This window comes from Argiope bruennichi, chromosome 1 (genome assembly GCF_947563725.1).
Source record: "Argiope bruennichi chromosome 1, qqArgBrue1.1, whole genome shotgun sequence".
Lineage (NCBI taxonomy): Eukaryota > Metazoa > Arthropoda > Arachnida > Araneae > Araneidae > Argiope > Argiope bruennichi.
Window position 1 is genome coordinate 89,842,650 of NC_079151.1, and position 23,175 is coordinate 89,865,824.

Here is a 23,175-nt window from a genome sequence, read left to right on the forward strand (position 1 = left end):
CACAACATACATAAAAATCACAGAAATGTACATCAAAACAATTGTATTATTTACTACAAAAAAAAAAGAAAAATAATGTTAAAATAATTAAGTACAATGATTATCTCATATTTATCATGTTACATAAGCAAAAATTAATACTGTTACAATATGACAGACACATTAAACTCTGAACAACAATTTTTTTATGATAAAAGATGGGGTACAAATTAAGAATCGTGAATTAATAATACTAATAAGGCTTGGGCTAAAACTATCTAAAAGTTGACAACCTTTTTAATAAATTCTACAAAATATAGACAACACAACAACAATAGTAAAAGAATATGATTAATATCAGACATTTTTGGCACATAACCCATATTTTTTTTATTAAGACACACATATCTACAATTCTTATTCAAATGAACAGAAAGTAATATTTTCTATAAACTAAATGAAAATGATAACTTCAGTTAACAAAATGTCAACACAAATAATGCTGAAATTAATATAGATAATTCAGAATGACTCGGCTCTGACAAGTTGGTAGGTGCAATCTAATAACAGCAATACCAGATGAGTCTATTTTAATAAGTAAGAAGATGGCATGAATCAAAATTTGCCAGACCAAGACTATATTTTGCTGTTTCATAATATCAAATCCACCAACAATACACCATTGAGATATAGGGAGAAACACTTCACAACACAATTGTATTTATTATTATTAATTATTATTTCTTTGTATCATACTTTCTATTTCATAATATCTCTCCTTTTAAAAAGTTGCTTATCTGAATGTGCTCAACTGCCAACTTGTCAGAACACGCTATACACATTTTTAATATTTCAAGCCCTGAATTTCTTCAATTAAAAAAATAAATTAGAATTAGTATGAATAACAATTTCTAAGAAATCATTAAAAGAATTTCTGAGAATAGGAATTATTTATACTGAATGTATTTATTTGATTTGTCATTCAAATGGCACTTAGCATATTAAGACATAAATCCAAATGAAGAATAAAATGATGAAATCTTTGAAATTAAATAAGTTTAATAATTTTAGAGTATCATTTTATTTCAGAAGTTTGAGATCGAAATGACAAATAGAAGTTAAATGTTGACATGGATTTTTTTTTAAAAGTCAAAAACTACTTCTAGTTTAATAGTAAAAGGTAAAGATTTTAGCTAATTTGTAATCGGTTTTTAGCATGTTAATGAAGAATTGATGCATTTCCAATTCATACAGAGAATATTTAATGAAGAAATAAAAGGAAAAGAGAATTTTATATTGTCTGAATCAGGTTTCAGGGAAAAATACAACTAATGAGCTTAACATCACAATATTAAGTTTAAAAAATGATAACATTTGTGCAATCCTTTATTACTTATTAATGAAACAAAATTATAATAAACAGAATAATTAAAAACCAATAGAGATTTTTGCTATCTAAATACTTTTTATAAATACACAGTAACTGTATTCTACAATGTTGTGCAATATTAGATTTTACAATAGATAAAAACAAAATTGTATTTTTAAGCTTTGAATCTTTTTGCATAAAAAATTCTTTTAATTTTCTATGCATACATTTATAAATATTTAAAGAAATGTCAAAGTAATTAAAGCCTTAAGTGAAGAAATTTACTTGGATGCATTAAAAAAAGAAAATTCTATGAAACAGTTACAGATAAGTCAAATGTTTCCAAAACAAATGCTTGATATAGCTATTTCATACTTTTAATTAACTAAAGGATCTTAATTATATAGAAATTAAATTTGGTAATAAATATTTAACAAAATTGTCTGCAATAAACAATTTTTATGGTGCAATTTCATCACAATGCAAAATATATGATGATGTGAAATGTCATTAACAAAAGCAGCTAAAAATACCAGTTTCGTTAATAATCAATAAGAAATCAAAGATATTACTGAAACATAAGATTAAAAAAAATATATATGATTACAGAGTTAAAAGAATACATAAAGCTATTTACAACATTTAGTTTTCATTGATAATATAATTATCTATTAAAAACCAAGTCAACAACTTTCAAGTCCAACAAGACCAATCTCAATAAAAGTTTTAACAGTATAAACATTCTAAACAGTAACAATGATTAACAATAACAATCTCATCAATATTAACTCAAACAGTATCTTCATAAATTATGGTAAAAATCATGCTTCACACTAAAAGCATGCATTGATAGGAATTAGTCCTCTTTCAAAATTCTAGATACGAATTAAAAACAAAACTTTTTTCATTATTATTATAACGCAAATCCTGTGATTCACAAATCTTAAAAATAAGTGAAAAGAAATACACACAAGAAACTCAGAAATTGGCAAGTTATTTTTAATTTCAAATAGATAAGTAATAAAAATCTCAAGGGAAAAAAATGATGAACCCTTGAAGAAATTTAATTTCAAAAAACCAAAATAAGATTATTTTAATATAATGTTTATCAATGAAATTATTAAAATGCAATACCTTATAACGAGTGAAGTCCAACAGTTCACAACACAAAAAATCATCATTTTAAGTTGATTTACAATTTCATTTTTGGAGTATATTTTTTAATTGTAATTAGGGTTACATTAAAATGACTTTGAATATATCAATTTAGCAAAAGAAATACAAAGATTTATAATTTAAATAAGGAGATTCAGAATTCAATTTTGCATGCAAATCAATTATTTTCAGAAAAATAATTATGTAGATATACTGATGGTAATAAAATATGCAGATGAAGCTTTAATTATTAAATAAAAATGAATTGCAGAAACAAATTCACTTTAAAACATTACAGGAGTTCTTGAGAAGTCAAAACTATTAAAAAATAGAGTGTAAGATATAAAATGAGTTATTACCAAGGATGTCCTTGCTTTATATCCTGAACCCCTAATTTGAAACAGAAATCAATCAGCCAGTATAGAATTTGCCCGGCTGATTGTGCTGGATCAGTAATGAAAAGTTTAAAAAAATGGAGATAGATGTTAGATTAGTATTAGAGAACTATATATTTGTTTCAAGTAGCTCTCCTACAGGGCAAACCAGTATTTTCCATTTTCCTAATTCAACTCAAAAGTAGATCAATCTCCTTTGTTAACCCTGCTGTTATGTTCAAGTCTATTTGAATCGTAGCATTTTTTAAACGTTTATGAAAAACAAAGGCATCAGGTAATTTGAGTATTTCATGACTTCATTAGCGAGGATGTTATTTCTCAGAAAAGGATTTCCTTTGATTTATATATTTTTTCATAATTTGTAAAAAATTGCCTTGTATCATTCAGGTTTAATGTATTGATAAGTTTTATTGTATTGTTCAGTATTAATGTATCAATATAGATTTCTTTTTAACTAGACTTAAAATTTTGTATTGTACATTAGTAATTTGATTAGAAACTATAAAAATAAAATTCATGTAATGTATTCGCTTTGAAAATAAATCAATTTGTCAAGAAAGAAGTGACAAAGAAAAATTTTTACAGTTTGGGAAAATATCTAGGATTTTTTTAACCTTAACTATTTTATCTGCATACAAATACTACAACAGACAAACAAATAATTCTTTTTGTGATAGGTGTATATGCCAAATAAACTATCTGAATATAGAATTAAAAAATTATCTTTATCAGTAAAACTTTATTCTTTCTAAAGGCACAAATCTATAATGGAAAAAAACCCTGGTCAAAAAAAAAAAAAAAATGTCCAAGCTTGTGAGCTGCAAATGATCTAACAGATAAATTTACAGGGCACAATGGTACATAACTTCACGTCTCATAAACTGGATCGAATTCTAAACAAAATATTACTAGATGGTATAATAAGGGAAACAAAACCACTTTTCTGATTGATTGAAAATAATTAGCTTAAGTTTTTACTTTACACAGTACTAATGAATTACTATCCAAAAAAGAATGTCATTCTTATGGAAACACTGCATTATGATAAATCAACAGACCAAATAAAATGTCAGATATGACATTTGAATAATAAAAGGAAAAGAATTGTGGATGATCAACTTTTGAATATATACATTTATAAAAGGAAAACAGACTGCTGGCCTAAAAATATATTTTACTTGTAAACCGTTTGTTCTTTAGACATCAGAGAATAACAAAATGAATGAAAAAAAAAAAAAAAACAGTACTAAAAGGAAAGAAAAAAAATTACAACACAATATTTTCTCAGAAATGGCGAGTCAAGAAACCTACTCGAAAGATTAGAGGGTAAAAGACAAAATGATTTATCAATTTCCAACTAATATAATTACTTAAAAAGTGCAGGCACTTCATGGTGAATCCATCAAACAATAATAATAAATAAATGAAATTATGTAAGAATAATTTTCAAAAATCATATCTGCAAGCTCCATGTAGCAAATTTTTGTCATAATAGGAAATATAAAAGACAGGATTTAAAAGAAGTACTCTAATATATATATATTTAAATTTTAGATAAATAAATTTTATGATTAGACATTTATTGTTTTCAGTTATATCAGATATATTCTTTTAATTTTTTTTTATTTTCTCCAAAATATATTTTCTTGAAAACAGGAAGAACATAAGTTCTTGAGGTTAGTATAATAAATATAAAAAGGAAACAAATTACTTAAACAAAGATTATATTTTATAATCGATCTTTTGATAAGTTTGCTTTCCACATACTTATTCTATAGACTTTGGTACATACTAAATGGGTTGAAGCCAAATTGACCATAAGGAAGCTGTTTTTAGAAGAATTAGGGAAATAAAAAAATATCAGGCAAGACAATATCAGCCAAGAAACAAAAAAAATTTAATAATATAGTAGAAATATTATTGGTAAAAATATAAAATTTATCATAAACTTTTATTTATTTTTTAGTAATAAACATGCCCGATTCACGTTCTGCCTATCAAGCAATGGTAATAAATGAAATATACCGAGCAAGAATAATGAAAAATATATTTGCAAGTTCCATCAGTAAATTTAAGCCTAAATAGAAAATGTAAAAAAAAGACTTAAAAATGCTCTAATTCAGTTTTTTTAAATTGTATATTTAAGCATTATATATATAGACATTATATTATTTTTCAAACAAATTATATTTATTAGGTTTGAGAAATTCGTATATATTATCTAAAATTATATTTTTCAGAAAACGAAGAAAATACAGGTTCCTGGAATTAGTATTTAATATCCGAGTGACACTGACCTAGGTATTACTCTCTCATAGTAAATGAGAAAACAACAGAAGGGTTAATGTTGTTTCCTGAAATTTCATGAACAAAATATTTTAGAAGTTTCAATTATATTTATAAAAAAATATGGTTCATCTGCTTAAAAATTCTAGACCTAAGAATTTAATCATCTAAATAATTGGTTAATTTGTGGGTAAACTTGAAACATTTTTTAAGAGATAAACACATTAGCAGCATGATAATGTTTTATGTTTAATTTACACATTTTTGTTTTATTTTTAAAAATCTACCCTTTATTATATAGCAGTAATGTTGTGCACATCAGAAATGTATTTAATACTACCACAATATACATGTTAATAAATGCAATTATTAAAACAATTAAATGCAAATATACTTAAAAAATATTTTGAAATCTTATAAAAAATTGGATAAAAATGGTACAGTTATAAAACTGGTATGACTAAAATATGCATTCTTTGAATTTTAAATCAGAGTAAAAATGTTTTTTTGTGCAATAATATGCTTTAAAGTTAATGACAAAAAAACAATATTTAAATAATAATTTTTTTTAAATAAAAGATAACTAGAATGTGAAAAAAAAATCTTAGAGATGCAAATCACAGATAGTATGAGAGCATATTAACATTATCATGCTAAATGAATGCTTTATGCAATTGTTTAAGCTGCTTCTGTAATTGCTATTTGGGAGTATTCACTCACAAGTAGGAAAAATAGTAGCGGTTTTTTTATAAGATTTCCATCTAAATATTGTAATAAACAAATTCTTCTTTATCCATTACAATACTAGAGTTATTTCTCAAATGTCAAATTTCTACACAGTTTTACTTCACTTAAATCTAATTGTTGCATGGAGTTAAAAAGTGGGTGAAATATTAACAATAAACTGGGAAAAATTAAAATTGGTAAAATGCTAATTGGTGTGTTGGGCAAATGTCTGAAATCACCACTATCTGATAGTTAGCCATAAAAATTATTGACCTTGATGTGCCTAAATAAAAATTTACATGTATGATTATTTATTAAATGAAATGTTGGATACTTTTAATAAAACTACATTTTCCCAAACTTTATACAGACTACACTATAAATAGGTATATTAAGGCATTATGAAGGCTGAAAAACAGTTGATTACATGAGAATGACATTATTTCAATCATCAACATGTCTACAGCAAAATCATTTAAAAAATATACTTGAAGCTTAAGGATATAGAAATGACAAACATTGTATATATTTATAAAACTATAATCAATGAATACTTTTCTTGCATTTGATTATACAACTAAATTTCATATTTATTACAGCAAGTATAACAGAAATGATATCTAACAGGTTTGTAAAGATTTAATTTATGATTTTCAGTACATTAAATAATATACAAATTAATTATAAATTCAATTTAACTGTGGTTAAAATCAGTGAAATAAAATCCAGTTGACATGTTTTATATCCAATATAAAATTTTAAAATAAATTACAGAGGATGAGACTTATTTTACATTTACAGCCATATAATGAGGTTAATGCACAAGATACAAAGGCAACTAGATTTTGTTATCATTTCTCAAAAATTAGTCTTAAAACATGTATTTTTTGTTCAACAAAATAAAAAAGTAACCACAAATATAAAGTTTTTGAAAATAAAAACCCTTAGCTTTTTTAATTTTAAAATTAGAACTGCTAATTTTTATAATTTTAAACCTCACTTTTTAAAATTTTGAATTCAACAAGACTGGCAACATTAAGCCTTACTGTGCAACTATGTAAAACATTGGAAAAAAAGGGGGGACTGGAGGGGTTTCTTTACTACTATGCCCAAATCAATCGAAAACATTTTGAAAATTGGAGTAAATAACCTCTATTACCACTACCAAATTTTTCAGTAAAAAAATGGATTAAAAATTTATAAACTGAACTACTAAATTGAAATTCGGAGGGGGAGGGGAGTAAATACAATTTTTTAAAGCTTTTATTTCTTTATTTATCTAGGTATAAAAATAAAGAAACATTTTTAATAATAATGATTGCAATTAGAAATGTTTCATGCTATAAAATTATATGTCAACCAGAAGGAAGAATTTTCTCAAAAATTCCATATGAACATTTTATCCACTACCTATGCTCTAAACATGTGCAGACTGATAGCATTATCCTCATTAACAGACTAACAGCAATTCTAAGGAAGCAATTTGTTAATTTTTATACTTTTGCAATGGAATAAGTACAAAATGTATGTTTCTAATTGCAATCATTTGATTAATTTTCAATGATCTCAATCATGTATAATGTAATAGTTTACATTAGTCTACATTATTAAACACAAGGTTAAAAAATTTTCCTCATAATTAATGTCTTAAAAATGCAATCTTTTGTTCAAATCTAATTCACACCAGAAATTAGGAGCTTAATAGCAAAGACAAAATAATAGATTACTCAAATAATCGAACATCAAAACATTAACTAATCTAGAAACTAACAATCTAATATATTGAGAACTAAAATTAAGTGAAAATAAAAGAACAACAATTTCAAAAATAATAATAATGATGATCATATTCAATGTGCATTAAGATACAAAATAAAAGCAGAAAGAAGAGAAAAATGGTACAATTAAAAAAAAAATTGTTTCTAAAATATACATACATGCTATAAATTTAAGAAATTCTGTTCTTCATTCATTATGTAATAAATTTCAGTTACTTGCCTTTAATTTTATATCTTACTAAGATTAATTATATCTTACTTTTGATTACATATTCATCAAGAATATAAAATTCTGATAATATCTTAAAATATGAGTACTGTAATTTACCAATTTTATTCATAAATATTTTATTCCTTTCCCTTTTTTTCAAATCTTTTATTTTTAACATTTGCCTTTTTAAACTAAAATGCAATATATCAGTTATTTTTCAGTAAAAATATTCTTAAACCAACTTATTATTTTTACCATTTCTGTAGTTTAAAATTATTAACTGGGATAACTGGAGTTTAAAATTAGTAAACAAGCCAAAGAAAATTACAATAGATTCATAAATGTATTCCATTAATTCAGAATTTAACTTCTAAAAAAATTATCCCTTTTCCCATTACTTTGAAATAACAGATTTGAATCATTTTTACTATATTACTACCTGAAGTACTCAGAATGATGCTAAAAAATTCTCATTTATATCATTATTCAATCTCAATATCTGGCAGCATTTTTTTCAATCACACACTGTCTAGCAAACAATCCCAAATTTTTCATGAAATCTTCGCTTTTTCTAGAACCTATATACAGAAATCTTTGAATTAAATAACCATGATTTGAATAAAGATTATCATAATAAATAATTCCCCTATTTTTTTTCTATTTAATTTCATTTATTTTCCTATTGTTATAATGTTAATTTTGTATCTACAAAATAATTAGAAATTTATAGTTTTAAAAAGAAAGAACAGTACAAATACTTTGCAATACAAAATAATAAAGAAATACTTTAAGATTCAGGATAGTCACATGAATTATAATTTTTTTGGTTCAGGTTAAGATCAGGGCTTTGTAGAGCTCCAGCCTATTAAAAGAAAATAATAAATAAATCCATACTCTTGAAACAAACATTACAAGTGGTTTGCAATTTCCCTATTTTTATAGTATAATAAAAATAATACAATTTATTTACCACAGATGTGCAATAATTCTATATTTTCATAGATTTATTGCTAAGTGTAACAATTTAAACCATATATGTAAACTCTTTTGTTTTACTTTTCTAGTAATCGCTAATTTCCTTGAGGGAAAGCTAGAAGTAAACATACAATGACACCTGTTTTTATTTTTAATGAATATTTTTATCTATATACTAAATGGATTTGAATGATAGAGAATCATCTACAAGAAAGTACTAGAGAAATTAAGGTTTCCATTTCCTCTTAAAACACCATAAAGCTATGGAACATTAAGAATTTCTTCAAAATCTTTTCAATATTATCTTTTTTTGAAATTGAACACTAATTACTTCATCTATTACTGTGCACACAGTTTAATTAAGTAGGCAGTAATGGTCCACTCGCTAAACGAGTGCTGGTCAGTTTCAAAATTTGACTAAGTAAAAAAAAAAAATATTGCAGGTTACCAACTTATATGTTTAAATACTACCTCTCAACAGAGAAGCTAATTCACTCAAAATAGTATGCATTATTCTTATATTCTGCACCTTTCTGATGGAAAACTAAAATCAACCAATATAGCAAGACTTCTGATATTTGATTTCAGAACAATTTTCATTATTTATATTGCCCATGATAAACTTGCTAATTAGAATCTTTACATGTATAAATGAATAGCAACTCAAACATATCAAATATGCCATCTCCCGCACACTTTTCCATTTTAAACTATTATAAAAGGTAACAAGGCATATAAAATTATTTATCGTTGAGAAATAATTAAGTATAATTAGCAAATATATACAATTAAAATTTTTTTTAATTTCAAAAACAAGCAAAAAAAAAAAAAAAAAGAAAGAAAAGAAAATGAAGTTACCAAAATTAAATAATAATGGTATAGTGATATTCAAATCAATTTTGTTTTGTTTTTGTCTATCACTGTTTTAAATACTACTTTCAGAAAAAAAAATACAGTTAAATGAATTTTGCTTTATAAATGTACATTTTTCAGTTTTTTTAAACTGATTATTTTACACATTTCTCACTATTATTTTCATTTGCTTTTGTTTAAAGAAGAAAATTTCATGGTAACTTAATCTGCAGTGAACAAAGAAGGATTTTCTACAGATAATTAAGTATCTGTCATCTAAATATTAAATAGTTAACTATTTCTCTTTTCATTTCAGAAATCTATGAAAAAACATGATCCCTGTTGTTTTTAATTAATTGTTTTAGAGAAGTCTTACTATACAATCATATAACAAGCATATATTTGCTTTTTCGAAGTTGGCAAACTTTTCAAACAACCTGAGAATTCAATGTGACATTTCATAATCAGTATACAATTCCCCAGTGACAAGGGGAAATTATTATGCACCTAAGGAATATTTTTCGCTACACGGCGGAGAAATCTTTTAAGAAGAAGCAAATTGTCTCCCCATAACATTATCAAACAGATTGGTGACAAGTTTGGCAAGAATGATTCAATGAGCTTCAGGGTTCTGTTAAGTTTGTACCTCTGGTACTGGAACATCAGGTGGTAAAGGAGCTGCTTTAGAAGGATCTAAATAATTATAAAGTGGATATTCACAGAAGAGCAGCACTTTAAATATTTTGGGAACATCAGCATAAACTCCAGAAGGTAAGGGTATCAATGGACTTGTATTCATCTTGTAATTACGATACTCTTCAATACTGCAAAAAAAAAAAAAAAAAAAAAAAAAAATGGATAAGTCAACATGGAATTTTAAGTTCTTAGTTATTTCAAGTCTTATAGATTATTTTCATATAGACTAATAAAATCTTTCTACTTAATGATTCTTATTTATTATCATATTTCGAGATTTTAACAAATCTTCACATTTCAAACCTTCAATAGTCTGAAAAAAAAAAAAAAAACGATTTTCTGAAATATGTTTGTCTATGTGCGAACAAAGCTTAGCTAACCTTAAAATGCTTAGTTTAGAAAAATGAGGTTTGGTAAGTAGTTTTCACACCAAATACCAAATTTATAAATGTCTGTTATATTTTGAAGAAATCCATTCAGAGGAAGTTATCTGTCTATTTGTCCAAATACAAAAAACACCATTATGACTACAAAACAGAAGTAGATAGATAAAATTGGGTACATATTTTTAACACAATTTTTAACACTTAAAATGTATATCTATCACTTAAAATGTACAAATTTGCAACGAAATCAGCCAATGGAGAAGCAGTCTGTCAGTCTGTGCTTTTGAAAGCATGTTAAAGTGATAAAAATGTAGTGACTTAAATAAATGAATTCAGTACATGATCTTATAACTACAATTTTAACTGAGTAAAAAAATGTGTCTAAAATACATATTTAGTTTTCTTTGACATGAAGGACAATTTAAACAACAGAATACTGCACTTCAGATGATTCTTAGGAGCTCCGAAGATAAAAATTGGAGCACTTGTGATGTCCATGGACTAGCCCAAGATTCACAAATTTATAAACATAAAAAAGGCATAAAACCTTACAAGATCATGTCAGAAAATTTTAAGAAGACAACTTCCAAGAGAAGAAGTTTTTTTTCGAAGAAGTTTCTTTTATTAAATGAATTTTATTAAACAATTTTTATTTTGGTGGAGATTGACTTTTGGCTAGACTGAAAAAGAATACGATACATGCAAGATTATTTTTATGAGTTTCAAGGATACATGATAAAGGAAAATTAAAACATAAAAAGAGCTTTGCACTTACGTCCTATATCTCTCATCTGCACTCCTTTCAAGCAATGGCAGCCCACTGAGGAATAGCAGAATAGCTGATGTGAAGACAGGGCTGAGGACGGCAATCCATTCAGGACCACGCAAAGTGTTTGCTGCAATCACAAAAATGCCCCACCACAAAAGAATCTCTCCAAAATAGTTTGGATGGCGGGAATATTTCCAAAGGCCTGGTAAAAGAGATTTAGGACAATAAAAACTAATAGAATTTCATTTTTATTAAGAATATCGTTATCTGATTAAAAAACAAAAACATGACTGAATTTGTAATAATTTCAAGAAGTTATATTTATCAAAAATATATGGATTATTTAGTCAGAAGATTCAAAACTTCTGAATATAAAACCAAAAAGTTTTACTGTTAATGCAAATTATAATATAATCACAGACTTTTTATAAAAATAAAACATCAGCGAAAGCATACAAGTCATATAAAAGTTGTTTAGTTCTCATTTACTCTATTACACAGAGAAAACTAAAGCTAAATAATCATGAACGAATGAAACAGAGTACTTCTGTTCAACCACAAAGAATGTGTGGTATTGTAAATATATGAAAGAATAATTTTCTAGAAGTTTTTCTTAAGTGTAAGGAACATTTAATTTTTTTTTTTTTTTTTTGAGAGAGAGACAAAAGTAGGAAACTTTTAGATAAGTAGTTTCAATACCGTGCAAGCAATTTTTTTTCTTAAGTACCTATTTTATAAATAGTACCAACTAAAAATATTATTATATTTCAGCTTATGTGCCAGTAGAATAAAAGGAAAGCCAAATGAATGCTCATATGGAATTTTGTTTTTACAAGCTGCGACCTTTTATAAACATAAAAAACCTTAATGATTAATTAAGCAATAGCAGACTTATAAATAAAGATATAAACTTCCTTAATATCTTTATGCAGCCCTTAAAATTACCAAAACCTTGACTGATTATCATTGTAAAGAAATTTTGTCCAAATGTCTTACAATCAAATCAATGAGAACAAAAATGAAATATGATATTATTGCTAAAATAGCATTATACTCAAGAATGTGGAAACAAATCTTGAAGCCGAAAATCTGAAGAAAAAGGCACAATCCTCTTTCTAGAGAGGTTAAAATATAAATTATCACCTCTATCACAAACTAAATGCATAAAAATTGGAACTGTGAATATAATTGGCACAAAATTCTAACTAAGCATTTAAATGAAATAATGTATACTTAAATTTAATAAGCAGTTGAAAAAAACTGAAAACATTTTGCATCTCTCAACTTCTAAGGCACTACAGCTATTGAAAAATGTTCAGTACAACTGTTCTTATGATGAAGTAATAACTCAATTCTCTTGAATTTTCTTTCAAACTTTGCTATTAAAGAAGTTATTGGAAAATGAAAATTTCAAATCTACTCTATTTCCACTCCCCTTGAACTGAATAGCCAATCTTTAAACTCTTAACTCACCCTTTAATAAATGCCTTACCAGTTGAAACCCAAGCAAAATTATTTTATCATATACATTAGATAATAGGGGCAAAGCATTATATATAGTAAATTTTATTCAAAGGTAGTTTACAACAAATAGAGAAACTACAAAATTTTCCCACAAATCATATCATTAGCAACACTGCAATATTCCTCTTATAAGGAAACTATTTAGAAAATTATGAATTTATGACAATTATGGCAGATCATTACTTTTACGTAAATTTTGTTTATAACTTCTAGTGAAAGAAAGAATTAAATAAGTTAAATAGGTAAAATAAATGAAGACTATTTTAAATTTCTCAAAAAAAGAAAGAAGGATATCATTTTTTTGTTTGTTCTTTAATGTATATAAAATTAAAAACTATCAAGAAAAAAATTCATGAAGATAAACCATTTTTCTTTAATGCATATAAAAAACCCATTAACTATTATTATTGATAAGACAAAAATTCAATTTAACATGGGGATAATTACAAAAGTGCAAGCCCTATAGGAACTGTACAGAATTGAAAATGTATATAGGAATTACCTGCATCACACCATCGATCTTTCGTTGTAGAATTTCCTTTGAACTTATATTTCTGAATATCAGAAATGGCTTCACAGAGAAAACCAACAGCAAACATTACAGTTCCTGCAATATCTAAGGCTGTCATAGGAGGAGGATTGACATCACGACTCACTTTCCTGGGAGAATTGATAAAAATCACTGGAAGGCTTACAGTGAAAACCCATATGGCCTGAAACAAATTATTCAATAAAGTAAATATTTTAAATTCTACAAACTCATAATCTTGATTTTAAACTAAAAAGATTTATTAGGAAGTGTGTCAAAAAAAAAATGAATTTAATACCACATTGATGAAAAAGAATTCAAACCCAAATTTAATCACAATTCTGAAATAAAATTGTTATAATCTTTTCAAGTTCAAACTTATTGAGAGAATTTCATTAAAAAATTCTATACATTCTACACATTATGGAATTTAAGATATAATATATTTCCAAGCTATAATAAATCCACAAAATTCATTAGAACTCCTCTTCCCCAGTTGATTAGATAAATCACAGATTTACTTGATTAAATGAAAATGATAAAGGTTGTGAACAGGACTAATGAGAGCTCAGTCAAGCTCTGGACAAATTACTAAATATGCTCACTCAACATACTTAACATTTCATTTAGAATCTTTTTTTTTTTTTTTTTTTTTTAAAAATCCCAGCTCAATGAGCCGTCTCATAGATTCTGAATTTTGTAACTCATCCTAACTTTTCTTAGCAGGATTCATCATGTATATTTCTTAAAATGAGTCCCAGACATTTTTCCACCTCAGCAGAATTTAGAATTTATTTCTACGCTAGAAAGAAAATATTGCAAAATTTACCTAATTTAATTTACAACTGTGAATTTCAAATACTAAATTAGTTGATTTTTATAACTGAAATCATTGACAACAAGTAAATATAGTATATTTACTTGTTACTAGATATTATACTAGTTAATTTGAAGCAATGCATCAAAAGTTGGACAAGATTTAAAATAAAAGCAACTTCTACACTATACTATAAAATCAATAACTATTTTTATTTTATGACAAATATGTCAAAATCTAAGATAATATGAATAAAATGATAATTTTCTTAATTAGTGCCTTTGAAATTAAAATTTTAGCAACAAAATAAATGCAGAAAAATTTAATCTATAACAGCAAAACTACAAAAGTCAATATCTTTTTACAGGTTTTATTGAAAAGATATGTTTCCATATGGTCAAAATCACAAAAAATCCTCTTTGTGTTACTGCTTTGAGTAGTAATTCAATTTCATAGAAAAATTGAGTTTTAAAAAGAAAAAAGTTTTTCTCAACATGAAAATTCCACTGAAAACAGAAGTAAATAATACAATATTGAAATATTTAAAAAAAGCTCTTTATACCTTTAAAAAAAAACTGGAGTTTATTAAATGAATTCACATAAAATTTAATTTTTCAATGATACTTGGAAACATACTAATTGTTCAGAATATATTTTGATTCATCGATTAAAAATGGGAGCACTGAAATGATGACAAATTCAAACATAAAACTGATTCCCGACTGATTAAATAAACTTTTTATATCCCTATATATACAAATGATTATATATAAGACTTAAAAGGTTAAAAAGTTTAGATTAACAAATGACTGATTTTAGAACTTTAACCTTCCATTGGGTGCAACTAATCTGTGAGATGAAGTCACGAATTATTTTTGAATAAATTTACATTCTTTCTATTTTTTTATTCTTACGATCATTTGCACTTGTTTTATGAAGTTAATGTGAATTTTAAGTTACGTTATTGAGAAAAAAAAGTGTTTTGGAACAATTTCATGATTTGTTCAAATTTATCAAAAAAACAGCAAAGAAAAATTAAAATGTTATCTAAAAGCCTAAATATACTCAAATGTAAGTGAAAAGTTCTGTTTAATATGTTTTTTTTTAACATACATTCAAAAATTGCATTAATTGAGTACATTAATCTCTTAGATGAATTGCGCCCGATCGTGTTAGGATTTGCATTGCACCCGACGCAAGGTTAAAAAAACTGTACTTCCTCACTTAATCCCTTTCTCATATGATTTAATAGAATATTAAAATTAATATGGTATAAAGCATAAATGATATATAATTCAGATAATTCTCAAAATTTTTAATTTACCTCGTGCACTTACCTTTTATTACCTATTCTTATTTAAATAATAAGAATTTTAAAAAATGCACTTTCATAAGCAACATAAATATGCACATGCATCAAACAAAACATACCATACCAAACCAAAACATACAAACAAATGTAAGAACCAGGGAATTGACAATACAATTAATACTAAATAAGCTTTGATTACATATTATTGGCCAACTTTAACATTAATTGCATGTTATTAGAAAACAATTATGAGAAGGTCTGTTATCTTTGGAAATTAATTGCCGACATGTTGTTTACACATATGCACTCAATTATTTCTTCAAAAGAAAGCTATCAGCAAAAGAATATTTACTTGAAAAGTCCAAAACACAGCAAAACGAATGACATTGCTTCTTCTGTCATCAAACCGTTTGTCTCTGCCAATCCGAAGAATTCTATAGAAAAGAAATCCTGATAATCTGATTCCCCACAAGCAAACAAAGGTAGTGACCATGATTTGTCTAAGTTCATAAGTCTGGAATGAGAATAATAATAAAATTTAATTCTATAGATATGAAACAATATGGAACTTTACCCTTTCACTTTATACAATTACATAATATAAAAGTTAACTAATACTGGCCTTCTCCAGAAATTCACATAATTTTTCTTTCTTTTTATCATTTTAATTAACCAGATCAAGTAAATCAAGAATGATGAATAACAATGAAGTTTTACAAAATATCATTAAAACAAGTGATCAGTATTTATAAATAATGTAATAATTAAGAGCATATAATGACTTATCAGAATTAGGCCAATTATACTTGATAAAGTGACTATATTACCTAATTTTTTATAATTATATATTTTTTAAAATTGATTGATTGTCAATAAATAAGTTTTTTAATTGATCTGCCCATTGCCCTTTGCTGTCCTGGCTGTATCGTAGGAAAATTCTTACTCACTTATTAATCCTAAGTTCAGATATTCTTGCAACATGGTGTAGTAGGTTACTATCAATGTCTCAATGTTACTATCAATAATAAGGACCCAATTTATAAGGACAAAATTTTAATGCACATATTTTAACACATTATCATTTTTGTAAAATATATAACTGAAAAATAAAACATTGGAATTTAAATATAAAGTTGTTTTAAGATATTATTTTATTACAAATCTTTGTTGAATTTAATTTAGCTTTGCATTACATAATCTTAGATGCAATTTTAAACAAACTATTCAATTCCACAAAATGATAATTCACACTTTATTGTAAAATTGCACTGAATTCAAATGACATACAATCGATACCAATAATGATAGATTTAGTCATTTTGCACTTCTAGACAGTATACATAACAGATTCCATAATTTATAAAATGATTAATTTAGTGTTCATATTAACATAATTTAATCAAGATATTAATTTATTTTAAGTTAATTTTTTTAAAAATTTTAGAAACTTTATGCAAATAGACTTGTTTTTATTTATATTCACTCGACTGCACTATATCCATAAATGTATATATAAAATATTTGGTTAATATAAATATTATTATAATAGAGAAAATGAAACAGATAGGAATCTGATCAATTATACTTCAGAAATTCTAATGATATCCAAATATTTTTCAATTCACAGCTTTTGAATTTTTAAAAACAAAAACCTTGTTTGTTTGGCAAATAGGTTAATTACACTTTTTTAATTAACTTGCCTATAGGTCCTCACTTTTTCAATCGATTCTTTGGAAATCTGCTACTGGACATGAAATTTATTATTTAATTAGTATATTTGATTCCAGACAATATTTATAAATCATATAAATAAATAATGGGTCATGAAATATTTTTACAATTAATTTTAATTAAATGAACTAATATAAAATCTTTCATTAAGGTTTTCAATTATAATACGACACATTTCCTTTGCATTCCTTAATATGCTCAGTTGGCACATTTAAAATTTATGATTAATCTACGAAAGAAAGTAAAAAAATTTTGAATTTCATTGCAGCAAATAAAAAAAAACACTGAAAAATTATTATTATAATTTGACAATATATGTCACATTGAAGTCTGAAATAAAAAAATAATCTATAACTTACCTCAGAAAGCACTAATGTCAGGATGGCAATAATAATAAAGTTGACTCCACCTGCAAAGTCGGTTACTTTATCAAACTGAAAAGTTGCAGCTACTATGAAGAAAATCAGCTGCATAGCAAGGGTGATGAGAGCACTGATCAGCAAGTGATCCTCATCAAAAATAATAACTGCCATGTTAAACACTCAGAACTGTGAAAGAAAAACATATTCTTGACTATCGCTACATGAAAAATTTTAATTATTAATAATATTTTAATCAAATTACTTTAAAAACATAATTTTTTACAGCATAAAAAAACATATATAAATTTTAAAACTTGGCATCTTCTTTCATTTTTTTTAAATATAATTCCTACAACAATAAAATTACCTTTCAGAATATATAATTAACAGAAATAAATAACTAAAAAGAAGAATGTTTACTAGCAACTTGCTTCTTATGTAAAATTTAAATAATGCAGGAAAAAAGTGGGCTGTCTATCATTGAAGTTGTTATATAAAAGATCTGAACAGTTTCTTTCTAAATTACAATAAAATGGAGCAACAACTGATAAAAAATAAAAAGCAGATAGTTGAAAATAGATATCAGTTCTTAAGATGTAATATCGTCACTTATATAACATAACAATTTGTAGCAATGTGTTATACAACACATACCGTTTCTCAAGCGAAATTCACAAGAGACATTTATAATCTCTGGATTAAAATTTCTTGATTTACTACACAAGGAAAACAACAACAGCGGGATTTCAAAGGAAAAAAATAATTTTTTGCACATACTACTGGAAAATAAACGGCATGTATAAATACAAATTTATTGTTAATGGAAAAATCAACATACGCATCTAGTGGCGAAATTTGTTAACTGTCAAAGTTGCGGAATAGATGATTAAAATTTGTTTCAATCTTGATTTTAAATGAACATACTAGAATAAATAAGAGTATTATAAAAAATGTCTTACTGCACTTACCGGTCAACGACACATTACATGAACAAAATTATAGTTGACTAAAAACATATATCTATTAAATATTACATTACATAAGCGGATTCAAGCTTCGCTTCAATTTACAAACACATTGTTTCGTTTTATCAGATGAAATGTTAAAGCATGGTAGCGAATGTGGGCTGTCATAGGTGCTGCGTGCGGAGACTCGTTAACCGGAGGACGCTTGAACCCCCCATTTGAAGTTGAAAGGGGGGAGCAATGGGGGAAGCAGCACTGGAGGACGGATTTCATTCCGGTAGTGATGGAAATGGGGGAATCGATGTATGGTTGCTTACGGAAAAGCTTTTTTCGCCAACATTTGAAAATTTATTTACCCGCCAAGAATGAAGCGCATTTTTGGAATGTATAGGGTGGAGTGTGGACGAATGTCAGTTGGATCTATGATAAAGGCAGACCTTATTTATGCACGATCTTTTTTAATAAAAGAATAATACCGTGTTATAATATATTTATTTTTGCTCTTAATTAAGTTTTAGGAATCCAATTTTTGACTAGAAATGAATGTTGACTGTGGCTGGGAACTTGGGAAAGCTGAATTTTCTACAGGCTCCTTCTATTTATAATTAATTAAATGGCAAGAAACTAATATGTTAACTCATAATTAAATTCTATCTTCTATTGGTTTGTTAAAGGAAATTTAAAGTTTTCACAAAGTAATGGAATGAACTTACAAGTTTCATTTAAATTCTTAATGGAAGTTAAAAATGATGCTTTATTCGGAATACAAATTCGATGGAGTTTTAATTTTATTTCTTGCAATTTGGCTGTATTCATTGGAAAGTATTTTAGTTTTTTTATACTATTAATTTTAATGCCCATATTTTGTTTGTTTGTTGTTGTACAAAGCTAAATGTTTTTTTAAAAATTAGCTAAAAATTTTTTTAAATGATGCTTTTAAAAAATTATATATATATTTTTACCTAATTAAGTAATAAATTAGTGTTATAGAACATTTAAAACATTTTTTATAACTGCAGGCATGCTTTGATTTTGTTATTTGCTAGTATTTATAGTAGCAATAAAGCATTTATATTTTGTGGTCTAAAAATTGCAATAATAAAAATCTGTAATCTCTATCTTGCAGTTTTGTCCATTCTTTTTTTTTTTTTAATGTTGATAATGTGCATGATGAACTCTTTAAAATTTGTTTTCAAATTGAATAATTCATACTTTTAAAAATATGCATTGTAAAGATATATATATATATATAATTTTAGCTAAGTTTTTGATAAAATATGGCTTATTCTCTGTTAAGAAAGTGTGATAACCAAAAATCCTCAAAGGAATCATCTAAATATTCAATATTTTCTATTTAATAAAAACTAATTTTTGTTTTGTTAAAATAAGATTTATATTGAATTAAAAATTATATGCATAAGCTGATTAATATTACATGATTTTAAAAAGTACTTTTTCAATACATATATTCTTTATTCTAATTTATTAATTTTTTTTCATAAATGCTTAATATACTTATTTATGCATACAGCAATTTAATTCTTCTTTTAATGCTAAAAATCAGAATTTTGATTGAAAGTAGCCAAACTAAATTTGAAAAGGTAATAGAATCAATTATTTCTAATTATACGATTGGTGTAATAATATTTTAAAAGAAAATTTGTATTAAAAATTCTAATATCGTGGATAAATTTGTTCTAAATGTTGAATTTTCTACTTTTATAATAATGTACAGAAGTTAAAACTTTTAAAGAAAATTTGGAATGTAATTTTTAATTTCAAAAAATAAAAATTATTTTTAATTTAATATAAAAATATTAGTGTATTCTAAATTAGTCAATAGAATTTTCAATTAAATTGTAAAATATCATTTGTTAATTTTTGCATAATATTTAAGTCATATTTTATTCAACACTTACATTTTCTCAAGAAATTTTTTTTTCTTAGTTTTTTGAAACTTAATTTCTTCTTATTTTGATTTTCAATAATAATTCATGAAATAAAAATGATTTGCTTCACAAGCATTCATTATTGTAATATACAAATGTATATTAGTTAACCAAACCATTAACAAAATAAACATTTACTCCACCTTAAAAAATGTTATACTAATATTGTTTTAACTGATTCAAATGAGTGGATAAATACCAAGTGATGAATAGTTCTGAGATATTGTGTAAAAAAAAATTATAAAGGATGATGAAAATTCTTAAAACCTATAAAACTTATATAGTTTATATACCTACTTTATCTTTTACAATTAAGGTTTTGACTAAATTATTAAAAAAGACAATTTCTATGAGGATATAGAAAAAAAAATGTTTTAGGAAAAAAAAATTGGAAAATAATCTTTTTTGTTTTAAAGTAATGAATAATTACAATGGAATAATGAATTTTAACACTGTTTATGTTAAATTGAAAAAAATTATTTACAATTTAGAATCAATAATAAAAATAATTATATTAACTGAATCAAATTATCTGCAAATTCATTTGTTCAATAGGAATTTAATAACTTGGAGAATATGACTTTAGTCACTTGGAGACTTTAAATCAACTTCCATTGTCCCCATTACAAAAACGTAAAGAAAGGCTAATTTCCAAAAATAATTTAGTATTGATTCAATTCACCTTCAGTAAAAATTTTAAACTACTAACGCAAGTAGGTTAAAACTGTATGAGTGGTTTACATATATCAATTGGATCAATAAAAGAAAATAGATGGCAATCAACTGAAGACAGATTTTATTCATTACAGAAAAAAGGATGGACAGAGAATGAATAATATCAGAAGGATCACAAAATATGTTCTGATCATTGTTTTGATGAAGGAGTTTGTATGAAACCAGTATTTTAAAAATCAAAGTAGTTTTGTACATTTTAAATGCAACTGAAAGAACTTCCTGGGCCATTGTATTCACAAAAGAAGAAAAAATAAATCTTTTAGCATATGAAAGAGCAGTTGAACTTGGATATGTATCATATAATTGGGAACTTCTAAAGAGAACTTGACAGGAAAAAACTTAATGAACAAAGAGAAAGCACAATCATTTACAATTGGAATATATGAATAATATATTCTCAAGATATTGTATCGAAGCTGATAATCTATACAACTCCTCTCAAAATTCAAATTCTACCTCTAAAACATGATTCTTATTAATGCTTAAACCACAGCCTGAAAATTGGAAGGAAAAAAACTGTAAACAGTATCTTTCACTTTTGTTTCCAATATCATTTTAAATATTAAAAAAAATTCTTTCTTTTTTTATTTAGTTAAAATTACTTTTTAAAAAATCGTCTACCTCATTATTATTCATTGTAACTAAAAATAACTTAAATTAAGTATGTTAAATGTATGATGTGTTATTCTTTGTTTTTTTATTAATTTTTTAAAAAAATTATGAAATAAAAAAATTATATGCTTCCCTCCCTTTCTCTCTTTTATCTTTATACTTTTTCTGCCTCTTTATAACAGTAGCATATAAGATCATACAGTTTTTTTTATATGAATACTATTAATTGAAAAATAAATAACCATTGTGGATATTTATCCTTAAAATTAGATACCTGAATGCCATCACTAATCAACTCGCACTAAAAGAAAATTTTACTTTTGAAGAAAAATAATTATTTTGCGAATAAAAGAAACCTTGGTTAATGCTTCAGAAGAAAATTTCATAATTTCCAAATGTATTTTTTGAAGTTTTAAATACTAAATCTGAATGATAAAATGGTATTTTAACAAAATTTCGAATATGGCTGTGTTCATTTACCTAAGCATTTTTATTGAACAAATAAAATATCTTGAAGGGTACGAGAAATTGTGTTGTTTCAAGATGTCATAAGGAATTGTTTACCTCGTTTGTAGATTTTTCAGCTACTACTGCAAACATAATATTCCATTTTTTTTCAATGATTATTGTTATCAAATAATATTATTGCTGTCATACTGCTTTTTTTTTTTTTTGTAATCACTATATTGCATACAAACAAACGCGTAATGTTGAGTGACAGAAAAAACAAGTTTAAATTAATGACAAAAGAATAAATTCATCTTTACTTGATTAGTTAAATTTTGATAGTCTTGGGAATGAAATGAATTTTATTACAATAATAAAAATTATTGTAGAAATACATTCTAAAATATTTTTTTAGTTTATTTATATTAAAAAGACAATTGTATGATAATGAAATTGATATCAATAAAAGGATTTTGATATTAAGTTTGGAAAATGGTGTTAGTATCATTTTTGTACAATAATATATTTTGGGAATTATAAGAGGAAAACATCAACATTTTGTTTAGTTAAAATTATAACTGGAAATTTTGATGCATTGCATCAAAGCACACACTT

The 23,175-nt window shown here is 25.2% G+C and overlaps 1 protein-coding gene across 3 annotated transcripts; it reads right to left on the reverse strand.

Moving 5' to 3' along the window:
• Window positions 1–1,628: 1,628 nt before the first annotated feature.
• On the reverse strand, window positions 1,629–18,990 carry LOC129965613 (uncharacterized). Of its 3 annotated transcripts, none has more exons than XM_056079661.1 (7): window positions 18,821–18,990; window positions 17,850–18,038; window positions 16,112–16,273; window positions 13,604–13,814; window positions 11,584–11,779; window positions 10,373–10,550; window positions 1,629–8,761 (listed from the first exon to the last, which is right to left on the reverse strand). In XM_056079661.1, the coding sequence occupies exons 2-7, from the start codon at window positions 18,021–18,023 to the stop codon at window positions 8,687–8,689; spliced, it is 996 nt and encodes a 331-aa protein (XP_055935636.1). In that variant the 5' UTR covers window positions 18,024–18,038; window positions 18,821–18,990; the 3' UTR covers window positions 1,629–8,686. The 3 variants fall into 3 exon arrangements, with proteins under 3 accessions (XP_055935636.1, XP_055935650.1, XP_055935644.1); XM_056079675.1 differs by lacking the exon at window positions 18,821–18,990 and adding an exon at window positions 18,507–18,627; XM_056079669.1 differs by lacking the exon at window positions 18,821–18,990 and adding an exon at window positions 18,220–18,299.
• Window positions 18,991–23,175: the final 4,185 nt, after the last annotated feature.

Coding starts and splice junctions, on each gene's coding strand:
- LOC129965613 (XM_056079661.1), bottom strand. CDS start 18,023: ATGGCAGTTATTATTTTTGATGAGGATCACTTGCTGATCAGTGCTCTC. Junction 16,274..17,849: donor TGACATTAGTGCTTTCTGAG/GTAAGTTATAGA, acceptor TTCTCATTCCAG/ACTTATGAACTTAGACAAAT. Junction 13,815..16,111: donor CTGTGTTTTGGACTTTTCAA/GTAAATATTCTT, acceptor AATTTGTTTCAG/GCCATATGGGTTTTCACTGT.